We start from the raw sequence: 24,192 nt of genomic DNA, 5'->3' as shown, positions 1-24,192 counted from the left end.
GAAGGGCTACCAACGATTTTGAAATTTTGCGAGCCCTGATATATTTAACATACATTTTCTCAAAAAAATTTTTTTAGAAGTTTTAGGTTTTCAAAGAGGGATTTTTAATATATCATTCACCTAATATATATTTTACATTTTATTTCTAAAAACATGTGGTAAAGGTACATGTACATAAAAACAAAATGTTTTTTCTTAAACTTTTTGGGTTATGTTACACAGTATTACCATGGTATTCATTAGAGAGCTGTCAGTATTGACTTTATATGAATAGCTTCAACATTCCACTAAATAGCTACTTTTGTGTTCCTTGGAAGACAATCAGACAGATTTGGAATGATTGGAGAGAGTAAATGACAGAATTTAATTTTGTGAACTTCCTTTTATAAAACCTGGAAATTCTATCTGTAAAACACAAAACAACAGTTTTACAAAATCAAGCCTTAAACACATGAATACTTGAATACACTGATCTTCCCTCTGTAGTCTTCCTATTGTTTTGCTTTCCTCACACACTCCCAGTAATTATTTTTCAGGATGTTTTAAGGGTTCTAGCATATGCTGCACTATAGGTTTGGAGAGGTGTAAAGGAAAGAAATGCAGGTTTAGAGAGGAGAGGATGGATTGATGAAGAGGTGGAGGTGACGGATAGACTTGGCCTGGTGATCATGGTCACAGTGCTGTGCTACTTGAGCACGTAGAGGACAAAAACATGAAGCACTCAAGAAGGTGACAGCAATGAATTGTGCTGAAATATAATGCACGCACACTTATCTTTAAGCAGACCAGGAGACGACACACATACACGCATATTTCAGAGAGGAGGGGAGTCTCACATAAACTAACCACTGGGGTACCTCAAGGTTCAGTGCTTGGCTCTTTTGTATAGCATATTATTTAAAAAATCTTGTATTCTATATGACCTGGTACATTCATTCAAGAAAGAGCCACAAAAAGTACAAATAATTTAACGTCAGAATTTGAGTTTATTTAGTTATTTTTTAGAGGCAATCACAGCTTGCCACAGTAAACAGGAAATCCTCCATTTTGACTGGAGACAGCTTCTGATCTCTTCAGTAACATGTTTAGCAACACTTATAGACACATGAGACAGTCCACCAACTGTTTGCGTGACAGCATGTCACAATTTTCACCTTTCATAGAATCAAATATTAGTGCTAGCATTAGAGTGGCAGCTTGTTTTCCAGTAGTGGAGACAACCATCATGATGCCAATGAGACATTGTGGATCTAAAAAAAGCATCATGACTGCCAGTGTAGATTGTGCATAATACTCCATTCACTTTGCTTAATTATCCTCTGCCACCTCCAATGCTTTCATTTAGTATATTTCTGCACTGCACTCTTGTCATTCCAGAATATGTTGGAATAATAATCACGTTCTACAGTTACACATTTACATTACAGTGTACCATGTTGAACTACAGTGTGCGGCACTTAGACATGTTTAATAAGTTATTAATGTCTTCTCAGCATTTTATCTATGCTAAAAAAATTAAACGTCATAAGTACAATACCAGTGGATACACATTTAAAAAAAATATATAATTTTTTTGGTTAAGTCACAAGGGAATGAAACAAGCGTAGTCACAATCTGATGCGGTCATACGGCTCAATCGACCGTCATGCATGTGACGAATAATACCACGTCTACACAGTGAGTGATGCAACGAAATACAGCTACATCACTCCTGAAACAGGAGTGATCTAGATGTGAGATCGCTTACTCTCAGTGTGGACTCGTGTTATCACCTGACTGTTGTAGGAGAAAGTGTAAAGTTGATTTTTAAGTTGCAAAGTTCTCTCTTATACATTAATCTACTGCCTTTTAAACAAACAAAAAACCATTTCTAAAAAAGTGTAACATCCTCTAACAGCAGCTTTGGGAAGCTAGTTTCTACAATTGGTCTCTGTTCAATCTAAGTCTCAAAGTGCACTTGACTAGATTGCAAAACTATAAACACAACACTAGAACGTTTTACTTTAGTGTTTCTAAAGGTGCTCATTGATGTGCATTCGTAGGTACTGACACGGAGTATCTCTGTTATAGCATACTTTCAGAATCATAGCCAACAATGCTATGTCACATAACATCGCAGCACCGCCATGTTGGCTCCTCTAGTTCCAGTTTCCAGTAACATCATGCCTCTGAGATGATTGTGTGTAAACAGGGCTCTATGATGACGCAGGGGCGTCCATGGTGGACAGGATTCGGACCACCTCAGCACGCTGCGTGGGGGAAATGTGCTGGGTCATGTGAACAATAGAGTCCATGGCCACTTCAGGGTTAGCTTGAACCAGGCTAAGAAATGAAAACAAACAAACAGTTTATTAAAAACACAAAATATACATTTATGAATAAATAGGGGTGTACAAATGCATTGCAACGCATTGATCTGATATTGAAAATTCAATGCAGTTATTTAATAATCAGTAAAAATTTCTTATACAAAACAATTCTTTTTGCATTGATTAAAAATACATCAGATCTCACAGACCCTTAATATTTTATTAGCTCTTCAAAACGCAAAGCTGCCGCAAAGAAAAACAGTTCCTAACAGCTTTGAGCCTAGATGAAGTTCAGACAAGTCAGACATTTAAGGCATAATGCACAGTCGCATAACTAATCAGAATCGAGTATTTCAGGCAGCTGTGTAATAATTTGCGATAATGAAAGCTGACTGTACATTATCCCTTAGATTAGTGGAAATGATTAAAAAGAGTGGGAACTCTAAAAGAACATTAAGCTTATAAAACCTGAATTTTAATTGACAGAAATTATGAGTGTCAGACCTTTGAATATTGTCGTGGACAATGGAGGGACTTATCAAAAAGGTTGAGAACCTCATGGTTTATAACACACACACACACACACTCTAGTTAGTGCTGTCAATCAGAAAGAAAAAAAAAAGAATGAAAATTTTTCTGTAATTCATCATTAATAATTGCATATTAATATAACATTAAAATTGTCATAATTTCACACTGAATCTACAAAATGTAGAAACAACAAAGATGGTATATTTTAAATATGTATGTAATGGCATCTTTTTACCAAGTAGCCTATTATTAATGAATTGATATCAATACTGCTACTGATATCTATTAAATGCATGTTTCCTTCAATTTTAGCCATTGATTATAGCCATTCAACATTACAGTATAATTTACAGCCATTTCTTTTTTTACATTTGATAGGCATTGAAAAATATAACTTAATTTAAGTGAACTTAAAACAATCTTCACATAAACTGTTAATCGTATATGCATAAACTATAAATTTAATATAGATGAATCTTTATTCAAGCTATAAAAGTTATTTAGCAAGCAGAGCAGTGATTGATTTTTTTATTTGTTCCTTGATTTACATCAATGACAGACTGTAGCAGGTTTCACTTTAAAAGCAGTGCTGTCTCTTTAAAACCTGATGCACATGACGTGTATCTGACGATCATCCAATTTTCTCTCATTTAAAGGGGTCATATGATGCTTTTTTAAAGATCATTATTTTGTGTATTTGGTGTAACAGAATATGTTGACATGCTTTAATGTTCAAAAAACACATTATTTTTCAAATACTGTACATTATTGTAGGTCCTCTATGCCCCGCCTCTCTCAAACGCTTCGTTTTCTACAAAGTCCCTCCTTCCGACAAGCGCAGTCTGCTCTGATTGGCCAGCTGACCCAGTGCATTGTGATTGGCCGAACACCGCAAGCACTCGATATATATATATATATACATACATACATACATATACACACACACAAATGTATACTCACTTGTACTGTCATATTTGTAAAAGACTTTTATTGGTGATCTGGAGAAAAGAGATTTTTTATGCAATAGTTTTTGGTAACGTACTTTCACAGCTCCCTCTGCTTCCACGAACCAGCGGCGGAGCATGGCCTGAACCTGCCCGTCTGTCAGCTCACTATTGGCACACTGGATCTTCCTCTGAACCGTGTCCTCCAGCAGTAACCGCCGCAAGCGCCAATAGAAGAACAGTCGAGATGTCCGCCACTCCAGGACATCCTGAACACACACAAGTCCAGATTCATTTATGGCATAGTTCACGGATTCACATCTTTTCATTTGAGCTTCTGATTCTTCAACTATGGAGAAATATGAATACAAAAGTACCATCTAAAAACAAAAACTGCGGGTAAAAGCAGAGCATACTAATGCTACTATAAGAGTTGAGTACTGACAGTGATGACTCCTTTCTCCTGCATGCGGCCCGGTGTGTCATGAAGGTCGGCAAACTGCACGGCTACTTGATGATATATTGGCAGCAGGAACTCTTCTCTCTCTTTCAGTTTACTCTCCAGCTCTTTACGCTCAGACACACTCAATTCTGGGGTGCCTGAAAACACACACAAACACAGAGGATGGACAAATGCAAAAATAAAAAAATTTATGAGGAATGTACCAAAAAAGTAACTTAGAAACAGGCCAGTATATAAATCAGGCTAATTCATCAGCTGACATTTAGCTATTTCACTGTGGCTTACATTAATTCATTAAATTAACGCATTAAATTACTGTTTCGTTAAATAATTAATTTCTTGCTGTTGTTGTTTTTATTAATATTAATAATTAATTATGATAATGGATTTGTTTTTGACTAGGTTTTAGAAAAGCTGCATTACCTAAAACAATAACTGAACAGCTTTTTTAATGTTAATTGCTATATTTTTGGATGAGGTAGCATTAACAAAAAGAAAAGTCAAGCAAACAGTGCAGTTATTAACTAAAAATAAAACTATTAATATTATTTTAATTAACTGAAATAAAATATAAATATTAGATAAAATGTTTATAAACTTACATCTGAATGAAAATTAAATGTCCTGCATTCAATAATAATTACAAAAATACTTAAACTTAAAACGAAAAAGTATATATATATAAAAAAAGCTATTCAAAATATAAACATACTATAATAATGTATAAACAACACTGATGTTATTTCATTTTGATGAACAATTTAGAATTACACCTACTGGTAAACAGTGTAAAAGAAACGTGCATAAAAAAAAAAAAGTGTCAATTTTGATTTCATGCTGGCTAAAGCTAATGAACACAATTCTGCTAATTTTGGCATCCACCAACAGGTCCCTCATTCTGTACATGAAAATCAGCTAGAATCACACCACTAGAGTGCCGCCAACCGAGGAGCTCTCCAGGATCTCACATCAGCCCGTGGCTGTTCGAAAGAGATTTATCCCATCAGAGCCAATCATTCAGAGTGGCCGCCTGCAACACTACAGGCCACTCTGGTGGCACGGTCCATTTTAGTGACTGCTGAGGGTGTAATCGATCGAAGGAGGTACAGAACAGCAATGGCGTCTGATTGATCTGAGACCCCTGTGATTGGCACGTCTCCTCAGGGAGGAGAGAAAGGGTCGACACAATCAGCAGAGCACAGAGATGAGGTCCTTTAATATAACACTTATACACGCCCAATAAAACAAGATTTCAAGGGAGAGACAGCATTGTGAGAAACTTACCCAGTCTTTCTGCAAGCCCCATGTATACAGGGTCCACCCGTCTCATGGTCTTCACCAGGTCTTTTTTACGGAACTTGATCTCCACCGTGCCTTCAGGCTCCAGCACGCCACCACTGCAGAACGCACACACTGATCAATCAATTTATTCAAGTAGGTTATTACAATGAATTTGTTTGAAACAAATTCAATGATTTTCTTCCATCATTACTCAAAATGACTTGCTTGAAAGGTCTGACCACTTCATTTTTTTTTATTTATAACATTTTTTGGTGTTTTATTTATTTATTTTCTGTTTTAATGTAGTGTTACTACACTGTTACGTAAAATAAAAAATGCACAATGATAAATACAATAACAAAACAAATAAAACAAACAAAATATACAAAACAAAGCACAACCAAACCAAATAACACCAAAACCAAAACCAAAAACAACCAAACAAAACAAACATACCAAAAATAAACACCCAATGCAGTGTTAATACACAGTTACATTTACATAACATTACAAAACAAGATCCAATGCACAATGACAAACAAAAAAAACGAAACAAACAAAAACAAAAGCCAAATAAAACAAAACAACCCAAACCAAAGCGAAAAAATAAAAAACAAAACTGGTTCTTACCGGCTGTCCTTATCTGCATACATCTCCATGTGGCGAGGGTTGATGGTGGGGTCTATGACGACCCATGATCCTCCCCTGAGCTCTGCTTGTGGAGGGATGTACACCAGCACTGGCTGTCTGTATTCTCTCAGCCCGTCCACTATATACGCTCCAAACTTCAGCACCTGGTCATACATGTCTGAAGACAGGAGAGCATAAGGTGTTAGCAGAGATCATCATAGCTCACTAAAGTGCATCCTACTTAATTTCCTTTCATGACCTTTCATCCCTCCAGAGAAGCCTCTCCAGTTGGCAAACACCATGAGTGGAAGCCCCTCCCTGTTGAAGTCTTTAATGGCCTGTGCGGTCTTAAAAGCAGAGTCAGGGAACCACACTTGCCCTGCTTGTTGGATGATCTACCAGAAAAAGTACAGAAAATTGGTCATCTTCCTGAAAGAAATCAAGTGGCAGAGTGTGTAAGTGTTTCCAAGTGGTCACCTTGGCTTCGGAGTCCAAATTCGCTGGGTCTGCTGGGATAGAAAGCTCCACTGATCGGGTTTCTACTGCAACTACTCCAGTCGGGATCCCGCCCAACCTACAAATGACAAGTCAGAATGTTTGTTACACAGGGACAGATTAAACAAACGCTCAAAAAAAAATAAATAAAATGAATAAATGAATGTTACAAATTTTATTATTGAGTTAAAGGGATATATGTCATCATACTGACTCAGTTATGATATTTACAGCTGTACAGCTGGAACTGGGTTGAGGGATATAAGAAAAATTATCACAGCATTCTTAAACATGTTAAATCTAAGTCTGCGACCCATAGACATCACCAGACTCTTGGTCTTATCTTTTGAAATGCTTTTCCAAGCCTGTAATGCAGCCATTTCCAACTGTTGCTTGTTTTAGGGAGTAATTTGTTTGTTTTAGATAAGACATCAGACCAAGTGGCATCTACAATGACATTCATGAAGTTTTAGAACTTGCCTAAGAGTCCAAATACTTTTTGGGGCCAAAGTATTCATTGGTGCTTACCTGGCCCGTCCTACGATTACACTCTGTGCCCACGGCTGCATGATCTCCAGAAAAGAGCCGTGGTCAAAGAACCCGCTCACCCACGCACCCTTAGTGTCTGTATGGAAGGAGAGAGACCATCAGAGCTGCATCTTTATCAGATATATGCCAAGCTTAACTGAGGTGAAGTACATGCTTGCTGCAGGAAGAGGTTACCATTCAATTACACTGAGACCTGTCTCTGCACTGAGACAAAGATTTTTCTCCCTGCCACCAGCTCTCAATATCTCTCCACCTCACTGTGGCAATTACAGTGATGTGTAATCTGTCTCGCCAATAAAAAAACACTCCATATATCCCAGAGTGTCTTATCTCTGAGTGGAGAGACCTAGTGCTGTGCCTCAAACATAAACCCTCAGACCACACTCATCCATTACTGGACACTTCCATCTAACAACACATTCCTCAGCACAACTGATAAACAAAACACAAAACATCACTGCAGGAGGCCTCAACAAATTGACAAGTTGAGCTGTTTTGACAGCATAATGTCATTGATACAGATTTTTTTTTCTTCCTCCCTTGTTTTTTTGTTATTACAGAAAGAATTATTACTTCAGAAAGGCTCTTACAAAGGAAGTCCAATAAGAGGGTCCACGATAAAAATCATGCGACAGATGCTATCAATAGAGTAATGAGGTCTAAGGTTGCAGCATCTACTCACTCTGACTGGGACGTCCCGCTAATATCCAGCGTGGGTCATAAGGTGCCTTTGTAGGAACAAACTCCACTGGCCGATCAATGGGATCTTTAGCACTGAGTATTGGCACAGGACTCGACTTATTCTGAAGGAGAACAGCACTGTTAAGACTCGAAATCACATTCTCCGGGTCACATTTCACAGTGTGTTCTGCATACCTTCGGCATGTAAGACAGCCAGAGCAGTAACGTAAACACTCCCTCAAAATCATCGCACACAGTGGTGTGTGTGACTCCATTATTGTGCATGATCTGTACTCCACCCAGCTGGTTATTGGAGGTGTACACCTCGCGACCCAGAACCTGTGAAGAAAGAGCAAAGGCGTGAATTAAAAAGTCTTGTTCACAAGTCGCAAAGCTGCAACACTGAGTACTTCTGAAGAAAAACTTGCTGCAGGATTGCATAAAGTACATTTGTGAGATACATCACATTAAATATCTGATAGCTAGATTAAATTGATTATTATGTTTTAAATATGGTTATTTTTCTTACAAAAACACATCGATTCGCTACAGAAGGCCTTTGTTCAGCCCCCAGAGCCATGTGAGACACTTTTAATTATTGATGGGCACTTTTTATTTCACTTCTTTTGGACTGATGCACTGCAACACCTGCTGACTGCCATTAAACAGCTTGAAAGATCAAATACCATTTTTAATATAACTCCGTCTAGATTAGTCTAAAAGAAGAAAGTCATATACACCTAGGATGCCTTGAGGGTGAGTAATTTATGGGCTAATTAAAATTTTTGGGTGAACTAATCCTTTAAGAACATATTAAGCTTTGGTTGCAGCGTTTTGTCTGTGAAATGTTCTGTACATTAGTTAAAGGGGTCATGAACTGAGAAATCAAATTTCTTTTGTACTTTAAAAACATCTTGTAAGTTTCAGAACTCAAAACTTTCTCATTAGTCTAAAAACAGCTTATATTGAAGCAAATCTGCCAAAACGACAGGTTGTGGAATGTGCCACTTTATGACGTAATAATGTGGATGAACCGCCTCTGCAGAAGATCAACGCCTGCTTCTACATCACTGCCTGATTAGCCCCATCCACCGATTCACACATAGTGTAAATAGCGAGAGAGGCAAACGTTTTTATTATGTGGTCACTATTGCTTTGTCTGATATATCGTTTGATACAGGCCCGTAGCCAGCTATGAGGTCACCGAGGTCCAGACCTCAGTAAATTTCTCTTGTTGTCTGAATGACTAATTTGCTGTTAAACTCCTCATATGAATGTCTGCATGTGACATGTATAATACAGTTAAGACAGTTTGCAAGAATTTTTAGCATCCGTGGTATGAAAATGATCGCTGCGAGACACTGCCGGAGTGAACGAGTTGTGAGTGAGTGCGTGGGCACAGCCTCGTAACAAGACGTAACAATCATCACAAGCTAGCATTATAGAGAACATAACGTTAGCCAATGTATTTTTGTTTTAGACAGTTCCTTTGCAACCAAACTCAGACCACATCCTATAGATTGTTTCGGGGTTCTGTTCCACAGGGTGCTCCCCAATCCGCAAGACAGCTTTCATATGACCAATTTTTCAATGTAAACCATACTGTTTCAAATTAAACATAGTTTGATAGACCTTGGTCTACATCTACAGCTCGGTTTATGGTCTCATTAAGACTGCAGTCTGTACCACAAGCATAGGTGTAATTTTCGGGTGGGACATGTCCCCACCACTTTTTGCCAGGGTCGATATTGTCCTTACCACTTTTTGAAAGTAATTGAAAAATATATTGCGGAAGGTAGGCTATGTATTAAAGGGAAAACAAGATCAATAAATCATTCTTCATAATCTAATTAGGGTGATAAAAAAATGTATTCCTTATGCATGCATAACTCGTGCAGTGCAATAACGATGTGATTTGCAGCTGTCGCACTTTTCGTAATGTCATTAGGCTATAGCATTTTATTTTAAAAATGGAGCGCTTCCTTGTGCTAAGTATAGGCCTGCCCTCTACTAAAGATTTTTCTAGTCAACTAGTCGCACGTTATATTAAATTGATTAATATAATAATATATTAATGATTAAATATATAATTTATAAGCGCCATACTTCAATATAGGCTATAGGCAGACGTATTAGGCTAGAGCCTATTCCGCGCTCAAGCTCGCACATAAAGCAATTGCCTCAAAGCACCGGCAAAGTGATTCTGAACGTGTCGGGGGAAAAGAAGACATTTTAATTATTTATTAATAAACTAGTGCTTTCTGAGTCAGTGCCGGGTGCAAAGATGAGGTTGCCGAATGCCGACGCTGACTCGACATCTCCACATGGACATGCCTTTAATAGAAATGCACCTTTTCATACCGACTACAAAATTAAAGAATATTACAAAATCAAGTGGGCGTCAGAATTGCGTGATATAAACTCGCAATTGCGAGACATAAAAACTCTCAATTCAGACTTTTTTTCTCGCAATTGCGAATTTATATCACGCAATTCTGACTTTTTTTTGTCAGAATTGTGAGATATAAACTCGCAATTCTGAGAACATAGTCTTTTTTCCCCCTCAAAATTGGACTTATAAACTCGCAATGGTGAGTTAATCTCACAATTCTGAGAAAAACAGAGAGAATTGCGAGAAAAAAAGTCAGAATTATGAGATATAAACTCGCAATTGCGAGAAAAAAAGTGAGAATTGCAAGTTTTTATCTCGCAATTGCGACTTTATATCTCGCAATTCTGACTTTATATCTCGCAATTGCGAGTTTATATCTCATAATTCTGTGGAAAAAAGAATTGTGAGATAAAAAGTCACAATTACCTTTTTTTTTTCAGTGGCAGAAACGGGCTTCCATACTTTATGCTATGGAGGCTCTCTCTCTCTCTTTTTTTGATTCCTCAGTGTTTGCTAAACGTTCTGTAATTTATTAGTCATTATATAGCCTAATACAGTGTGTAGACCTATGCCATGCCTCATCTTATTCGTTTTTGTTAATAACGTTTTGTAAGCTAGTTTGTCATTGAATACTGTTTTATTGTTGTTGTGCATTTTAATTAAAAATAATGAATCCATCTTTTTTTTTGTATTAAAAGGTGAAAGGTCTATAGATGTAAGCAAAACAGACAATTATATTTTATTGTAAAACCTGACAAGATCGTGAAATCGAAAGTGAAAGCATCCGAAGCCTGGTTTATAACATGTCAAAAGAGGAACTCCCGTTCACAAAATTCAAATCACAAGAACGGGTTGAATGTTAACTACTTTCGTTTCCATATAACTATAAACTATGATAAAAGTTCATCAGCGTGCATTGATTAACAGCATGTTGTAGCGCAAAAAAAAAACCCTGCTCGTGCAACCAACTGAGAAAGTTAATCGCAAAAGAGCGAGCAGTGGGAAGAATGAGTCTGGAGCCCTGAATTGCCCAGCTCCCTCTGTCAATGATCTAGCACTCCCTCAGCACCTGCGTTCAAAATTCTCTGGCACCACCCCTGGTACATGTATTTTTGAAAAGCAAAAATTAAGTTTGTTCAACTCTAAACCCAGTCCCCAAGTAAATTAGGTTATTAAATAAAAAACTAGCAAGACGAGTTGCGCGGTGTCCACACCACTTTTCAAAGCAAAGTTCCGCCACTGACCACAAGTGATAATTACCTCAACCATTTCAGAGAATGTACAAGAAATGCATGACTCTGAAAGGCAACATAGATATTTTAGCCAGTAAGTTCACTGAAATCAACAGCCTGGTCCTTGAATCAACTACTTAAACTTTAACTTTTTTGTCAGGGTCAGTCTTGGTTTGGACCTGAGGTGCAGGAGGTCTAGTTCTGGTATGTAGAGTATCTGGGCTGCAGGGAATATAGTTTTGGTCTGGGTCTTGACTCTAGCTCCAGTTTATGTGTCTGGTATGTCCCTTTTGTTCCAGTGGTTAATGAAAGACTGAACTCTTCCATATCACAGTAATACAAATCACAGGTTTGACCATCCACACACACACACACTAAATAAAAAACTAGCAAGACGAGTTGCGCGGTGTCCACACCACTTTTCAAAGCAAAGTTCCGCCACTGACCACAAGTGATAATTACCTCAACCATTTCAGAGAATGTACAAGAAATGCATGACTCTGAAAGGCAACATAGACATTTTAGCCAGTAAGTTCACTGAAATCAACAGCCTGGTCCTTGAATCAACTACTTAAACTTTAACTTTTTTGTCAGGGTCAGTCTTGGTTTGGACCTGAGGTGCAGGAGGTCTAGTTCTGGTATGTAGAGTATCTGGGCTGCAGGGAATATAGTTTTGGTCTGGGTCTTGACTCTAGCTCCAGTTTATGTGTCTGTTATGTCCCTTTTGTTCCAGTGGTTAATGAAAGACTGAACTCTTCCATATCACAGTAATACAAATCACAGGTTTGACCATCCACACACACACAAAAAAAAAAAAACATTCTAAACTCTGAGACTGACACCTTTGTTACAGTCATAATCACTTACAGACCTGATGTATTCTGAGACCTGTGCGGTAATGCTTATCATGGGCATTTGTAAATGAGCCGATCACGGTTCTGCTCTAATTAACACAGTAATGGGACTGTAAAGAACATTTTCAGATGGAGATAGATGGGGCGTTCCTGCAGTTCCAGAGAGGACAAACAGATACTGGCCGTGACACAGATACTGGCCGTGACTGAAATATCTGAATACCGTTTTTCTGTCCACACCGGACATTTAAGAACCATTAAAGGAAATTGTTCTGAATAAGAACTGTTTCTCGGTTCCCAACCCTAATCTAGACTGCTGCAGAGAGTGATGGGAGAAAGGCAGAGCGAGACAGGGATATCTGTGGCAGTAGAAGTGCTCATTCTGTTCTCAGAGGAATGATATGGGTGTCCCTCCCCGGTCTCAGCCCCAGGCATCAGCCTATTTCTATGCAAATAACAACTTCACGCTTCTCTTTCTATTATTCCTGCGGGAGCTGCAGCATCATGATGGGAGACAGAGAGAGAGAGACGCGGGGGGATGGCAGTCACAGAGGGGTGAATTATAAACCTACAGAAACAATTTTCCATTGACTTCTATTGTCTTTATACTGAGATATCAGTTTTAATACTGTCCCTCAGTTTGTAGCAAATCATTTTTGATTTAATTTCTGTTCCCAATAAAGCACATGTGGTGCCTTTGCTTCCTTTTTTAAGCTTGAAAATAACAAGATCCCAACTGCTTAAAAATTACATAGTAATTGCCTGGAAAAACTTTGCACATACAAATTTTTTGTTATACATTATTGTACAGCATGTGTACTTATAGTGTAATTACCCAAGAAAGTACCGGGTAGTGTAAGGTAACTACATGGTTTAGGTTTAGGGGTAGGTTCATGCATAGTATGTAGTTATTACTCAGTTATTGTAATTTCTACTTTATAAGTATAGTATGGACACGTGGAACAGGACTGTAAAAAGTGCTACCAAATTTTGTCTTTTTGTTTTTTTTATGAAATAAAGTCATATGTGTTTGGAATGATATGAGGGGTGAATAAATGATGAAAGAATTTACATTTTTGGGTGAGCTGTTCCTTTAACACATGCTTGAATGCACAGCCAACCGCTGTCACCAGTAAAATAAAAAACTGGTTGATTCATAAAAGTCATATTGTAAAGCAGTCGTGGTAATTGCATGAATTAGGGATTAATTTACTTGGGTCATAGCTGAGTGCACACAAGGCTTTTGGAGTTCACACTAACCTGTCACAATTGCCTCGGACCAATCAAATTACTTCAAGCAATTAAAAGAGGCCAATTAAAATGCCCTATTCAGCAGAGTGAATAGGTAATTTATGCACACATGCCACCTTTCATAGCAGCAACTAAAACAACAGAGAAGACCTTTGAAAACATACAAATCATACTAGGCGAATTATAAAACTGCTTTGAGAAGGCACAGTTAGCTTATGGATTCTAAAACTAGAAAACATGTAAATGGGTGCAGCTGCTGACCTTATTGAGAGCTCCAGCTCCAGTCAGGATGATGTGAGAGTTCTCCACCTGTATGGTTCTTTGGCCCAGTCTCACCAGATATGCTCCGATTCCAATGGCTCTGCATGTTACCTGAGGACCAGAAAACACAGACATTCAGAAACACTATAACATCTAAACTACTGCACAAAAGTTTGGGTAAGATTATATTTATTTATTGTTTTAAAGAAGTCTATTATGCTCACCACGGCTGCATTTATTTGGTCAAAAATACAGTAAAAACAGTAATATTGTGAAATATTATTACAATTTAAAACAACTAATACTTTAATATTTTAAAAAGTAATTTATTTCTGTGATGCCAAAGCTGAATTTTCAGCAGCAATTACTGTCACACGATGCTTTAGAAATCATTCAGATATGCCGATTTTGGTGCTCAAGAAACATTTCTTAATATTAAGAATGTTGAAAACAGTTGATACCTTGTGGTAAATTTTTTTTTAGGATTCTTTTGATCAATTAACAGCATTTATTTAAAATACAAATATTTTGTAACATTGTAAATGCCTTACTGTCACTTTCGATCAATTTAATGCTACCTTGCAGGAAAAAAATATAAATTTCTTAAAAAAAATAAAATAAAATCTTGCAGACCTTAATCTTATCCTAGGTAATGCTTTACCAAATGTATTGCTTATGAGCATTTGTGAATAGTGGAACTTCTCCAAATGTTTTTAACAAGTCACAGTTTTTAACAAGTGTTTGTGTTCTGCTAGCGTACCAGGTTCATGGTGATGATATCCTCATATGCCAGTGAAGATTCACCCGCGATCATGCCAGAACCTCTCAAGTTCTCCACACCCAACCCCTCCTCTTTACCAATGATATCAGTGATCTTATACCTGCAAAGACACACATTAAAAGGAGAATTTATATTACAATAGAACAACAAAAAATGACCCTAATCAATGACAGGAAAAAAAAATCCTGGCAATCTTTTGAAATAAATGTTCAATGTACAATGTGAACCTTCAGAACTCAAAACCTCCTCCCAGTCCAACTATTCACTGAAATTATGCAGCAAAGACAATTCTTATGTTAGACATAAAAGCATTAACAATAAAAAAAATTTGTGTATGGGATAATATGCAGCTCACCTTGATTCACCCTCGTCTTCCACATGTTCACAGTGGACTGAGTTCAGAGCAGACACCTTCTTATAGTCCTGAGGTGTGAGGTACAGGTACTGAAAGCCCTACCATTTAACAGGAAAACACTGTGATTACCACACAATTCCTGAAGATAAACACTACATCAATGATCGCTGATCCCTTCCCCTGGAGCCACTCCAAACCTTGTAGGGGTCTGCTGGATCCTGCCAGGCCACATGGAACATGTGTCTGATCTCCTCTGCCAGGCCAATCCGGGCTCCGCTGTTGGCAGCGATATAGATTCGTGGGATGCCGCTTTCCCGCGCCATCTCTGAAGCCTGCTGGAACAGCACATCCTCCTGCGGCCCGAAGGAGCCAATCTTATGTGTGATGTCATTGCTGATCACAATAATCTCACGGCCAGCCGGGTACTCAGGGGTTCGGAGAGTCATCCGCCATGCTACCATGCCAATCTAGAGAATCATGGAATCATGAGTTCATTTTCTATCCACAATAAAGGTGTGAGAACTAAATAAATGCTTGTGGATCCTCACAAACCAACATTTAAGAAGCAAAGGGGCCCCCTACAGTGTACAAAGTTTACTGCATGTGATCATTTGTTGAAAATGAGCAAGAAATGCCACACATTAAGTTTGAGTTACACAGTCTTCCTTTATTACTATAGCACTTTATACAATACAGATTGTTTTAAAGCAGCTTTACAGTGCTCAACAATAAAATAATGATTCAATGATGCAAACAAAATTGAATTCTCAGAATTGAATTGAACTCTAAAAAGGCATTAGTCATTTTTCAGTTGAAATCAGTTCATTGTTGATTCAGTTCAGTTCAGTTTAAGATGATACATTTTTACAAATACGTTTTAGCCAATATCATTAACATGGTGCAATCTAACCTCATTTCCTCCAGGTAGGCGGTTCATCTGCACTAGCTGACCCTGAGAATCCAGAACCAGCTCTGTGAAGGTCAGCAATTCCGATGGAAGAGGACACTTGGGTAAGTTGGCGTGTGCGTCCATGGACTGCCATAGCTTCTTCAGAGCCTAGAGGAAAATGGACACCACATGAGAAATGTTTATCTTCATATATTTCCAGTGCTCTTGTTTAAAAAATGGATAAACAAAGACTTGATAATCAACTTTGTGTATTAAAATATACACTACTGTTCAAAAGTTTGGGGTCAGTACGATTTTTACGTTTTTCGAAAAGTCTCTTATGCTCACCATCACTGCATTTAATTGATCAAAAATACAGTAATTTTATGAAATATCATTACAACTTTAAGAATAGTTTTCCCATTTTACAAGATTTTAAAATGTAGTTTTTCCTGTGACATTTTGACTAGCTGTTCCTCCAGTGTCACATGATCCTTCACAAATCATTCTATGATGATGAAATGATAATCATTCAAGTAACATTTTTTATCATTATCAATCTTGAAAACAGTTGTGTTTCTTAATATTTTTCTGGAAAACCATGATGAATATGAATGGATGAATAGAACGTTCAAGAACATAGAACATAAATGCCTTTACATTAAAAATGTCTTGTCACTTTTGATCAATTTAATGCAACCTTGCTGAATAAAAGTATTCATTTCTTTAAAAAAAAAATCATACTGACCTTCAACATTTAAATGTTAATATACATTGAAATGCAATTATATCTTGAAATGTGAAAAGATTTGCCATCACAGACTACTGTGTCAGGTTGTGGACAATACCTGACGGAACATCTCTGGGAAGTCATAGACATAGGTGGTACCGAGGCTCTGGGCCTGGAAGCGTTTGGACTGCAGGAGGTCTTTAGTGACATAGGGTGTGTTGATGAGCATGCCATGAAGAGGACCCTGCTTATCTCCATATGCCTGGAACATGATCTGATATGAGAGAGAGACAGAGGGCAAAAGAGAGTCAGCAAGTCAAGCATAGGTAAAGAAACACAAACAACTATATATAAATCGATACTTTTCCCCATGTCTAAGCAAACAGATAACAGTTGGCCAATGATACGAAGAAACAAAACTGACAGTTGATGTTACAATGACAAAAGATCATTTTGAATTTTTTTTTTTAAATGATTAATTGAACAGCATTTTTTTACATTCAAACAGAAAAAGTCACCACATCACTGACAAATGAAACTAAATGGTGACTAGCACAATGACAAATCACCCAACGCCAGTGTCTGAAAGAATATTAGTGAAACAACAAATTGTGCAGTGCCATTTATATGTTTGGACACATGTGACTATATTCATTTTTATCATGATACATATAAATAACAAATACCAAAATAATGCCGCTTATTAATCATTATTAGTAATAGCATAAATATATACAATACCATTCAAAATATTGGGGTTAGTAGGTTTTTTTAAAGAAATGAACTGATTCAAAGTTAATACTGTCCTTCTTAACATTCTATACATCAAAGAAATCTGAAAAACAATGGATTGCAGTTTTCCGAAAAATACTGCAGAATTGATGGTTCTTGAGCACAAATTAATTTTAAAACGGCAATTAATTTAATAATTAATTTTAATTTGTAAAAATGTTTCACAATATTACTGTTTTCATATATGTTTGATTAAATAAATACTTCTTTCAAAAACAAACAAAAACATTTTTGAACAGAAATGTATTTTAAATATTTTTGATCTATTAAATGACTGAAAGCATATATATACACTGTGTATATTTTTGACATATTTATATATTTTACATATTACATACATATTTTCACATATTTTATATATTAGACAAATATATGCATGAAAGGGTGTCGAATTTGAAAAAGATAAAATATAAGAAAAAGTATAAGATTTTTTTGGTCATTTGTATTATTTCCTAGCTTTGACTTCACTAATTTTCAAAATTTTTTAGAGTTATATTAAACAAATGTAAAGAATGCGTGTCCAAACTTTTCACTGATTGTGTGTTTGCTACTGACAGAAAATTAACACATATTATTAACAAACAATGAGGGATGACAAAGGCATAGTACTGTTGTTCAGTTTTAGCTGTCTGCATAAAATGTGTTTGTGTTAATGAGAGACACGTGAGCCCCACCTGTCTGTCTTTGTTCCCCACCTGTCCTGTACGGGAGTCTGTGACCTCCTTGTACAGGCTGATGTCCAGGTAGTAGCCACTCTCATTGGTCAGGAAGAGGCGGATGGGGATCTGTTTGCCAGTGGGTGTCAGTCGGATGTTAATCTTCAGCTCGGCTTGGAGCACACGGAGCTTCCAGAGGCGACTCCCGTAGCGCATGACCATGGAGCGCACAGATTCCTCAATCTAATGAGAACACAAGAGCTCAAAACGCATGCAGATAAGTACCTTCCTGAAACAAAATCCACTGAAACTCATTAAAACCTTAGAAGGGTCCATGATGACGGTTGGGACAAAATTTAGGAAGATGTGATTGCAGTCAGTGCGCACTGTGGTGTGGTTGAAGGCCACTTCCAACTCATCCATGGCCTCCAGCAGCAAACGTTCTGCCTCGTTGTGCAGGTACTCAAATGACGCTTCCTACATGGTGGGGAACCATACAGTGTCACATATAACCAAGTTTATGGATGCAAACATAGACCACAGAGATGCTCCTACCTTGGTGACCAAGTCCGAGTGGCGGATGATGGCCCGCACAAAGAAGCGGTAATCTGTGACCTCAGTGCCCACTTCCACGCGGGCAGCTCCCAAGTACAGGTGCATCTTATGGTTGGCACAGGGGATGGCCGTCAGTGCAAAGTTTCGCATGCGGTTGAGCTCCAGCTGGAAAGCCAAGGCAGGTTCCAAGTGCCTGTAGATACGGTCCTCCTCAAACTAGAAAAAAAGGATTGACAAAATTGACAAAAACTTCTTTGTAAGACAAAATTAAACGACTATAAAACTGAACTTGGTCGAAAGTGGTTCTAAAAAAAGTTCTAAAAAATATTTATATTATATTATATTTAGGTCTGTCAGTCGATTACAAATTTTAATCAAATTAATTAAATGATGTGCCGAATAATTGACCTAATTAATCACAAAATAAATTTGACTGAAAATACCCACAAAAGATTAAAGCTATTTTTGTGTGAAATGAGAAAGTATAAAGTAGACATTACACATAGTAGCTATAGAAAGAAATATTTTATTTGATTCAACATAAAATTTCAAGCAAAATTTCAAGGGCCAGTGCATTAACATTAAGGTGTTAAAATATTTTAATCACGTTATTCTTTCATAACTAATTAATTAAGTTAATGCGTTAAACTGACAGCCCTAATTATATTATATTATTTATTTTCACTAACCAAGACAAATGTGTGTGCGAAATCTGTGTACAAATGATTTTCATATCACAATTCATCAATACATTTTGTATAAAATGTTCTACTTTCATAAAAAGGTAGAGGAAAGGTACAAGTTAGGAAAATTTTAATATCATACAAATATTTTTGTAAGAAATTCTCCTGTTGATATAAATATGAATAATCCACAAAAATCATTAGTGAAGAGACCCATTATCTTTCACAATTCCATTTGTAGCTGCTTGTATAGCAGAAATGCAAAATTAGAATGATGAACTAAACAAGGTATTTTCCCCCCACTTACATTAGACAGCCAAGTATTAGTTTCTGCTGTGAAATTGAAATTGTTATCGAAAATTGTGAATGTCACTGGTATCTAAAATTTTGATATTATAGTAACCTTATATCCAACAGAAATATAATTGATGTGGAAAAGAAAATGACTCTTGTGTTATGTCTAGTCCTAATCATGTTTACAATATTGACCAAAAATAATTGATTTAATAATTGATTAAGATTTTTGCCATAATCGAGCACCCCTAAAAAGTTTGATCATGAAATGGCTAAATTTTACTAATAACTATAATAATAAGATTGAATAAAATAGAAAATTTAAAATGGAATGAAATTGCTCATTTTAAATTTAGAGAAAGTGAGTCTACAGAAGCAGAAAGTGCCTGTGAGCTATAATAGCAGGCTGGATTTAGTAAATGTAGGTAATCACAGCTGCTAATGGATGTCATCCCTCTCAAATGAGACAAATAATTAAAAAGTTCATTAATGTAATGAGCTTTGCTGGAACCATTTTAGCAAACTATCAGGGCTGAAGGAAGCCAGAGAAACGCCATTGATCATGATGGAGTGACTTGCACAGCAAAGACAAGAAATGGAGGAATATAACAGCTTTTTTTCCCTTCTCCTCATTTCCTTTGTATTTCCCCCCCTAAACATAAAGCTGCTGATGGATTTAATGAACACTCGCATTTAAAAGTGTTATAGTCTTTTGTGCCTGTCACTGGTAGTCTTGTGTAAAACATAACTCACCTTGCCTCGAGCTCGAAAAGTGAAAAATTTGGGGAATTCTCTCTGTGAAACAAAGACATTAAACATTAACCGTGAAATAGCATTGCATTCTGTACATGTCAACACCGATCAGGGAGACCAGACCAATATTAATGGTACAGTATATGGTATTCATTATTACAGGACATTTACAGAACAGGTTTTGTACATTTGAAAGACTGAACAGTCTTATAATTAAGTCTGTAACTTAATTAAGAGACCATTTATAATGGCTCTGTTCCAAAACCTAGGAGTCAAAATGTTAAAATGTCATTTAGAAAGCATACCTTCTGAGCAACCAAAAAGGTAAGTCTTCGGATGCCGTGCTCAAATAGCAGAGATTTCTGTGGTAAAAATGATGCAAGTAAACAATTAATACACTGACATTTAAACATTTTTGTTAAAAACAATCATCATATAGAGAACAGAACTCTGTTTCACCTTAGAGTGAGTAAACTCGTGGAACATGGCTGCTAACCCATCATCATCAATGTCACTGTCTGTCTTTATGGCCACATTAAGGATATGAATCGGCTCATCTTGAATGCTCTGCAGTAAGACAAAAAAAACACAATATAAACTATGCATAGAAAACAACAATGTTCCAAATAATTGCATCAAACATTAAAGGGCACCTATTATGCCCCTTTTTACAAGATGTAGTATAAGTCTCAGGTGTCCCCAGAATGTGTCTGTGAAGTGTCAGCTCAAAATACCTCACAGATATTTTATTATATCATTTTGAAAATGTCTATTTTGAACGAAAGCAGAAACACGCTGTTTTCGAGCATGTCTCTTTAAATGTAAATGAGCTGCTGCTCCCCGCCCACTTTTCCAGAACAGGGCTGTGCCTTTACAGCTCATACCTTGGATCTGATGTACAGTTTTCTGAACGCACATCCGAAGCACACACACAGAAAGCGCTGTCACATGACATGCGAGTACTAAACTAAGTTCTCTTTCATGTCTTATTGCATTTAAACTGTCAAATACACACAAGTTTATGTTAAAAGCAAAAATCACAAAAACACGGTTATGTCTGTGATAAACATGGCGGACTGCATGCGGCTCACTCTGGGCGGGGTCTCTGCTAATATGGCAGTGCCTGTCAACAGTCATGGACGGGGATCTGAATGTTATAAAAGGGGCCAGTTGTCAGGAGGCAAGTAAACCAGATATTAAAGGAAAAAATTGTTAAGACTGAAACTTCACTGTATGGGTGAATTCATGCATTTACATTCATTTATTTAAATTCATGGTGGAGGTACAGTTTAGTTAAGAATATTCCAGGTTAAACAATCTAGCTGCGGCCTGCTGTTTACCATACCATCACCCTAATTTTGGGTCAACCCTCGATTTGTAGAAACAAAAGAAATGGGTTCATCATGACACATTTACACTGGAAGTCTATTGGGCATGTTGGTTCTTAAACGGGTCTGTGAAAAAATTTTGTCTTCTCAAAGTTAAGATATTAATGAAAAATGTTTAACAAAACCTAAGTTTTAGATGTAACATTTGATTACAATTTCATTCTGCTTTCTAAAATCAGAAATAGTGAAATTAACTGATGATTTTATTTTATTGACAGGACTACTTTTTAACGATGGAGCCATGCACACAATTGAACTAAATTAAAAGGGAATAAACTAGTAACAACATGATTTACCTAAGATGAGGGAACAAAATAATAAGTTGTGGCTGCAAATGAATAAGTCATAGGAAATAATATTTCTGTCAAAACCACTATCATCAAAGATGATTGACAATTAGCATACAGTTTGGATTGGCAGTATGGTTCTGTTCTGGGCAAGAACTCCCTGTGCATCCATGCAGCCTAGCATGGATGAGAGCAGTGATAACCCCCCATTCCCGGCCCCCTGGGGTAAACAGAACAGAACCAACATAAATGTATTGAAGATATCATTAATGTTCAATAATTTAATGTACACACTTTTGAATTAGTTTGATTTAAAGGAGAATCAGAAGCCTGAATCCTGACTGGATGAGAGGAGGAGCTGGGGATGGAGAAGGCTAATTAGTTATTGAGCAATGCGATAGCTGCTAATAATACTAAAGGACCTTATATATGGATACTGTGATAGGCTTTGTATTCCTATAGGTAGACGTGGTAAACGTGGCCTGCCAGAACTAAAACTACACTCATAGGCGCGGGAAGTGTTTTTTTCTGTGGGCAACTGTTTAACTGTTGGGAATAAAAAAATAAAAATAAAATCGGAGTGTCTATTTACACTAAGTGCAAATAGACTGCTTTGTTGGCAGAGGCTATTTACACTAACTCCACCCACCAACGTGTGATTGGGCTAGTCAACATTACAAAAGACAGTCATCAATCATCAGATTCAGTGGCGTAGATGGTAAAGCATGTGTCATAGGCTACTCCTTTTGACGCGATCTACCCGGGTTTGAATCTGCCTTTTGGCTAACTTTTTTTCTCCCTTTTCAAATCACATCAGAAAGCATTTATTTTTTATAAAAATGAAGGAAATAATCAAAAAGTTAAAAATAAAGTATCGTGTAGGGTTAGGGTAAGTGTAAGGAGGGCTTTTGTCCCAGTAAGGTGGTATCCATTTAATAATTTGAATTATAATTAAAATTTACACAAGTTATTATTGTATATGGTTTTATAATGTATTACAATGCTGAGGTGCAGATAATTGCCACTATTTGCAATAAGTAATTAGCAGAATATCCTATTTTAACATAGTATTAATATAATGTATAGCTATTTGCACTTAGTGTAAATAGCATATGATATCACAAAAAAATACTGCTATTTTCACTTAGCGTAAATAGCATCTATCGCTAAGAAAATATGCTATTTGCACTAAGAGTAAATAGCCTCTATCGCTTTGCCAGTTCCCGCTTCCTTCTTCCCTGAGTCTTGAACTTTGTTATGTACATATAGCCTACACGTTTTCCTTAAATCATCCTGGCGACCCAGGGTTTGACTTTATTTCTGGTACACTTTATTGCAAGTGCATTATTATTAATGCATTTTTCCTGATTTTACAAACTGAGGGACTGGAATTCAAAATTATTTCCAGTGGAGTCCATGTAAGGGCTATTGATTTTAAGTTATATTTAACCCAGAATATTCCTTTAATAACACCTTTAATTATAAAGCTTAATCCGCACATCTATCAGAAATGGTCAAAATTCCAGAAGGTGCCAAGTATCCTGTTCAATGTTAGTATTTGACAGCAATCTCTTGCCCATTAAGACTAATTAAAAGATTCATACCCAGTAGGGATGTTCATTTTAACCGTTTAACCGACGGTAAGAATTTTGACCGATTAATACAATCAGTTAAACGGTTTAAAAAGCAATTTAATTATTTATTTTTTCAGTAATTTATCAAAATATTTAAAACGGTTTGCTGCATGGTTAAAATACGCTACGCGTAAAAAAAAATGTTTTTTAGGGGGAAAAAAACAGGCTAAGTCGCGTATAAATCGCATTTTATTATTTCATTCAGAAATAGGCCTAATGCCGATGCAAAATGTTTACAAACATTATAATAAACACCGTAAACATAGCTAGGCTATTTTAGTTCTCCTCACTCCACAACAAATCCTGTCAATTAACAGTATTTAGAAGAGAACAAGAATTAAAAATATAAGAAGCTATAGCAATATAAACGACAAGCAAAAACGAATTCATTTAGGCTAAAACGAAACTGAAACCAACGTTGGGTCTCTCATTCCACACAAAATTAAACGTTTCTGTATTCGCAATGTATTTGAATGGCAAATTATTTTTTATTATGTACTTCACTCGCGTTCCAATATCCAC

At 36.7% G+C, this 24,192-nt stretch overlaps 1 protein-coding gene across 1 annotated transcript in view; it reads right to left on the bottom strand.

Moving 5' to 3' along the window:
• Positions 1 to 963: 963 nt before the first annotated feature.
• LOC107600590 (acetyl-CoA carboxylase) overlaps positions 964 to 24,192 on the bottom strand; it is a 59,662-nt gene continuing 36,433 nt past the window's right edge. Inside the window, exons 29-50 of the mRNA XM_016292525.1 lie at positions 20,821 to 20,926; positions 20,667 to 20,723; positions 20,362 to 20,403; positions 18,632 to 18,847; positions 18,398 to 18,553; positions 18,116 to 18,319; positions 16,747 to 16,902; positions 15,920 to 16,066; positions 15,207 to 15,476; positions 15,010 to 15,107; positions 14,634 to 14,754; positions 13,874 to 13,984; positions 8,079 to 8,222; positions 7,885 to 8,005; positions 7,182 to 7,278; positions 6,636 to 6,732; positions 6,418 to 6,553; positions 6,159 to 6,336; positions 5,532 to 5,644; positions 4,230 to 4,384; positions 3,883 to 4,053; positions 964 to 2,322 (exon numbers count right to left, since the gene is read on the bottom strand). Of these exons, the coding sequence (XP_016148011.1) occupies positions 2,308 to 2,322; positions 3,883 to 4,053; positions 4,230 to 4,384; positions 5,532 to 5,644; positions 6,159 to 6,336; positions 6,418 to 6,553; positions 6,636 to 6,732; positions 7,182 to 7,278; positions 7,885 to 8,005; positions 8,079 to 8,222; positions 13,874 to 13,984; positions 14,634 to 14,754; positions 15,010 to 15,107; positions 15,207 to 15,476; positions 15,920 to 16,066; positions 16,747 to 16,902; positions 18,116 to 18,319; positions 18,398 to 18,553; positions 18,632 to 18,847; positions 20,362 to 20,403; positions 20,667 to 20,723; positions 20,821 to 20,926 (2,911 nt within the window). The 3' untranslated portion in view covers positions 964 to 2,307. The remainder of the gene's footprint in view (positions 2,323 to 3,882; positions 4,054 to 4,229; positions 4,385 to 5,531; positions 5,645 to 6,158; positions 6,337 to 6,417; positions 6,554 to 6,635; positions 6,733 to 7,181; positions 7,279 to 7,884; positions 8,006 to 8,078; positions 8,223 to 13,873; positions 13,985 to 14,633; positions 14,755 to 15,009; positions 15,108 to 15,206; positions 15,477 to 15,919; positions 16,067 to 16,746; positions 16,903 to 18,115; positions 18,320 to 18,397; positions 18,554 to 18,631; positions 18,848 to 20,361; positions 20,404 to 20,666; positions 20,724 to 20,820; positions 20,927 to 24,192) is intronic.

The sequence above is a fragment of the Sinocyclocheilus grahami genome, unplaced genomic scaffold (genome assembly GCF_001515645.1).
Source record: "Sinocyclocheilus grahami isolate Dianchi unplaced genomic scaffold, SAMN03320097.WGS_v1.1 scaffold287.1, whole genome shotgun sequence".
Lineage (NCBI taxonomy): Eukaryota > Metazoa > Chordata > Actinopteri > Cypriniformes > Cyprinidae > Sinocyclocheilus > Sinocyclocheilus grahami.
The sequence above is the reverse complement of the archived record's forward strand: the minus strand, read 5'-3'. Positions and strand labels throughout refer to the sequence as shown.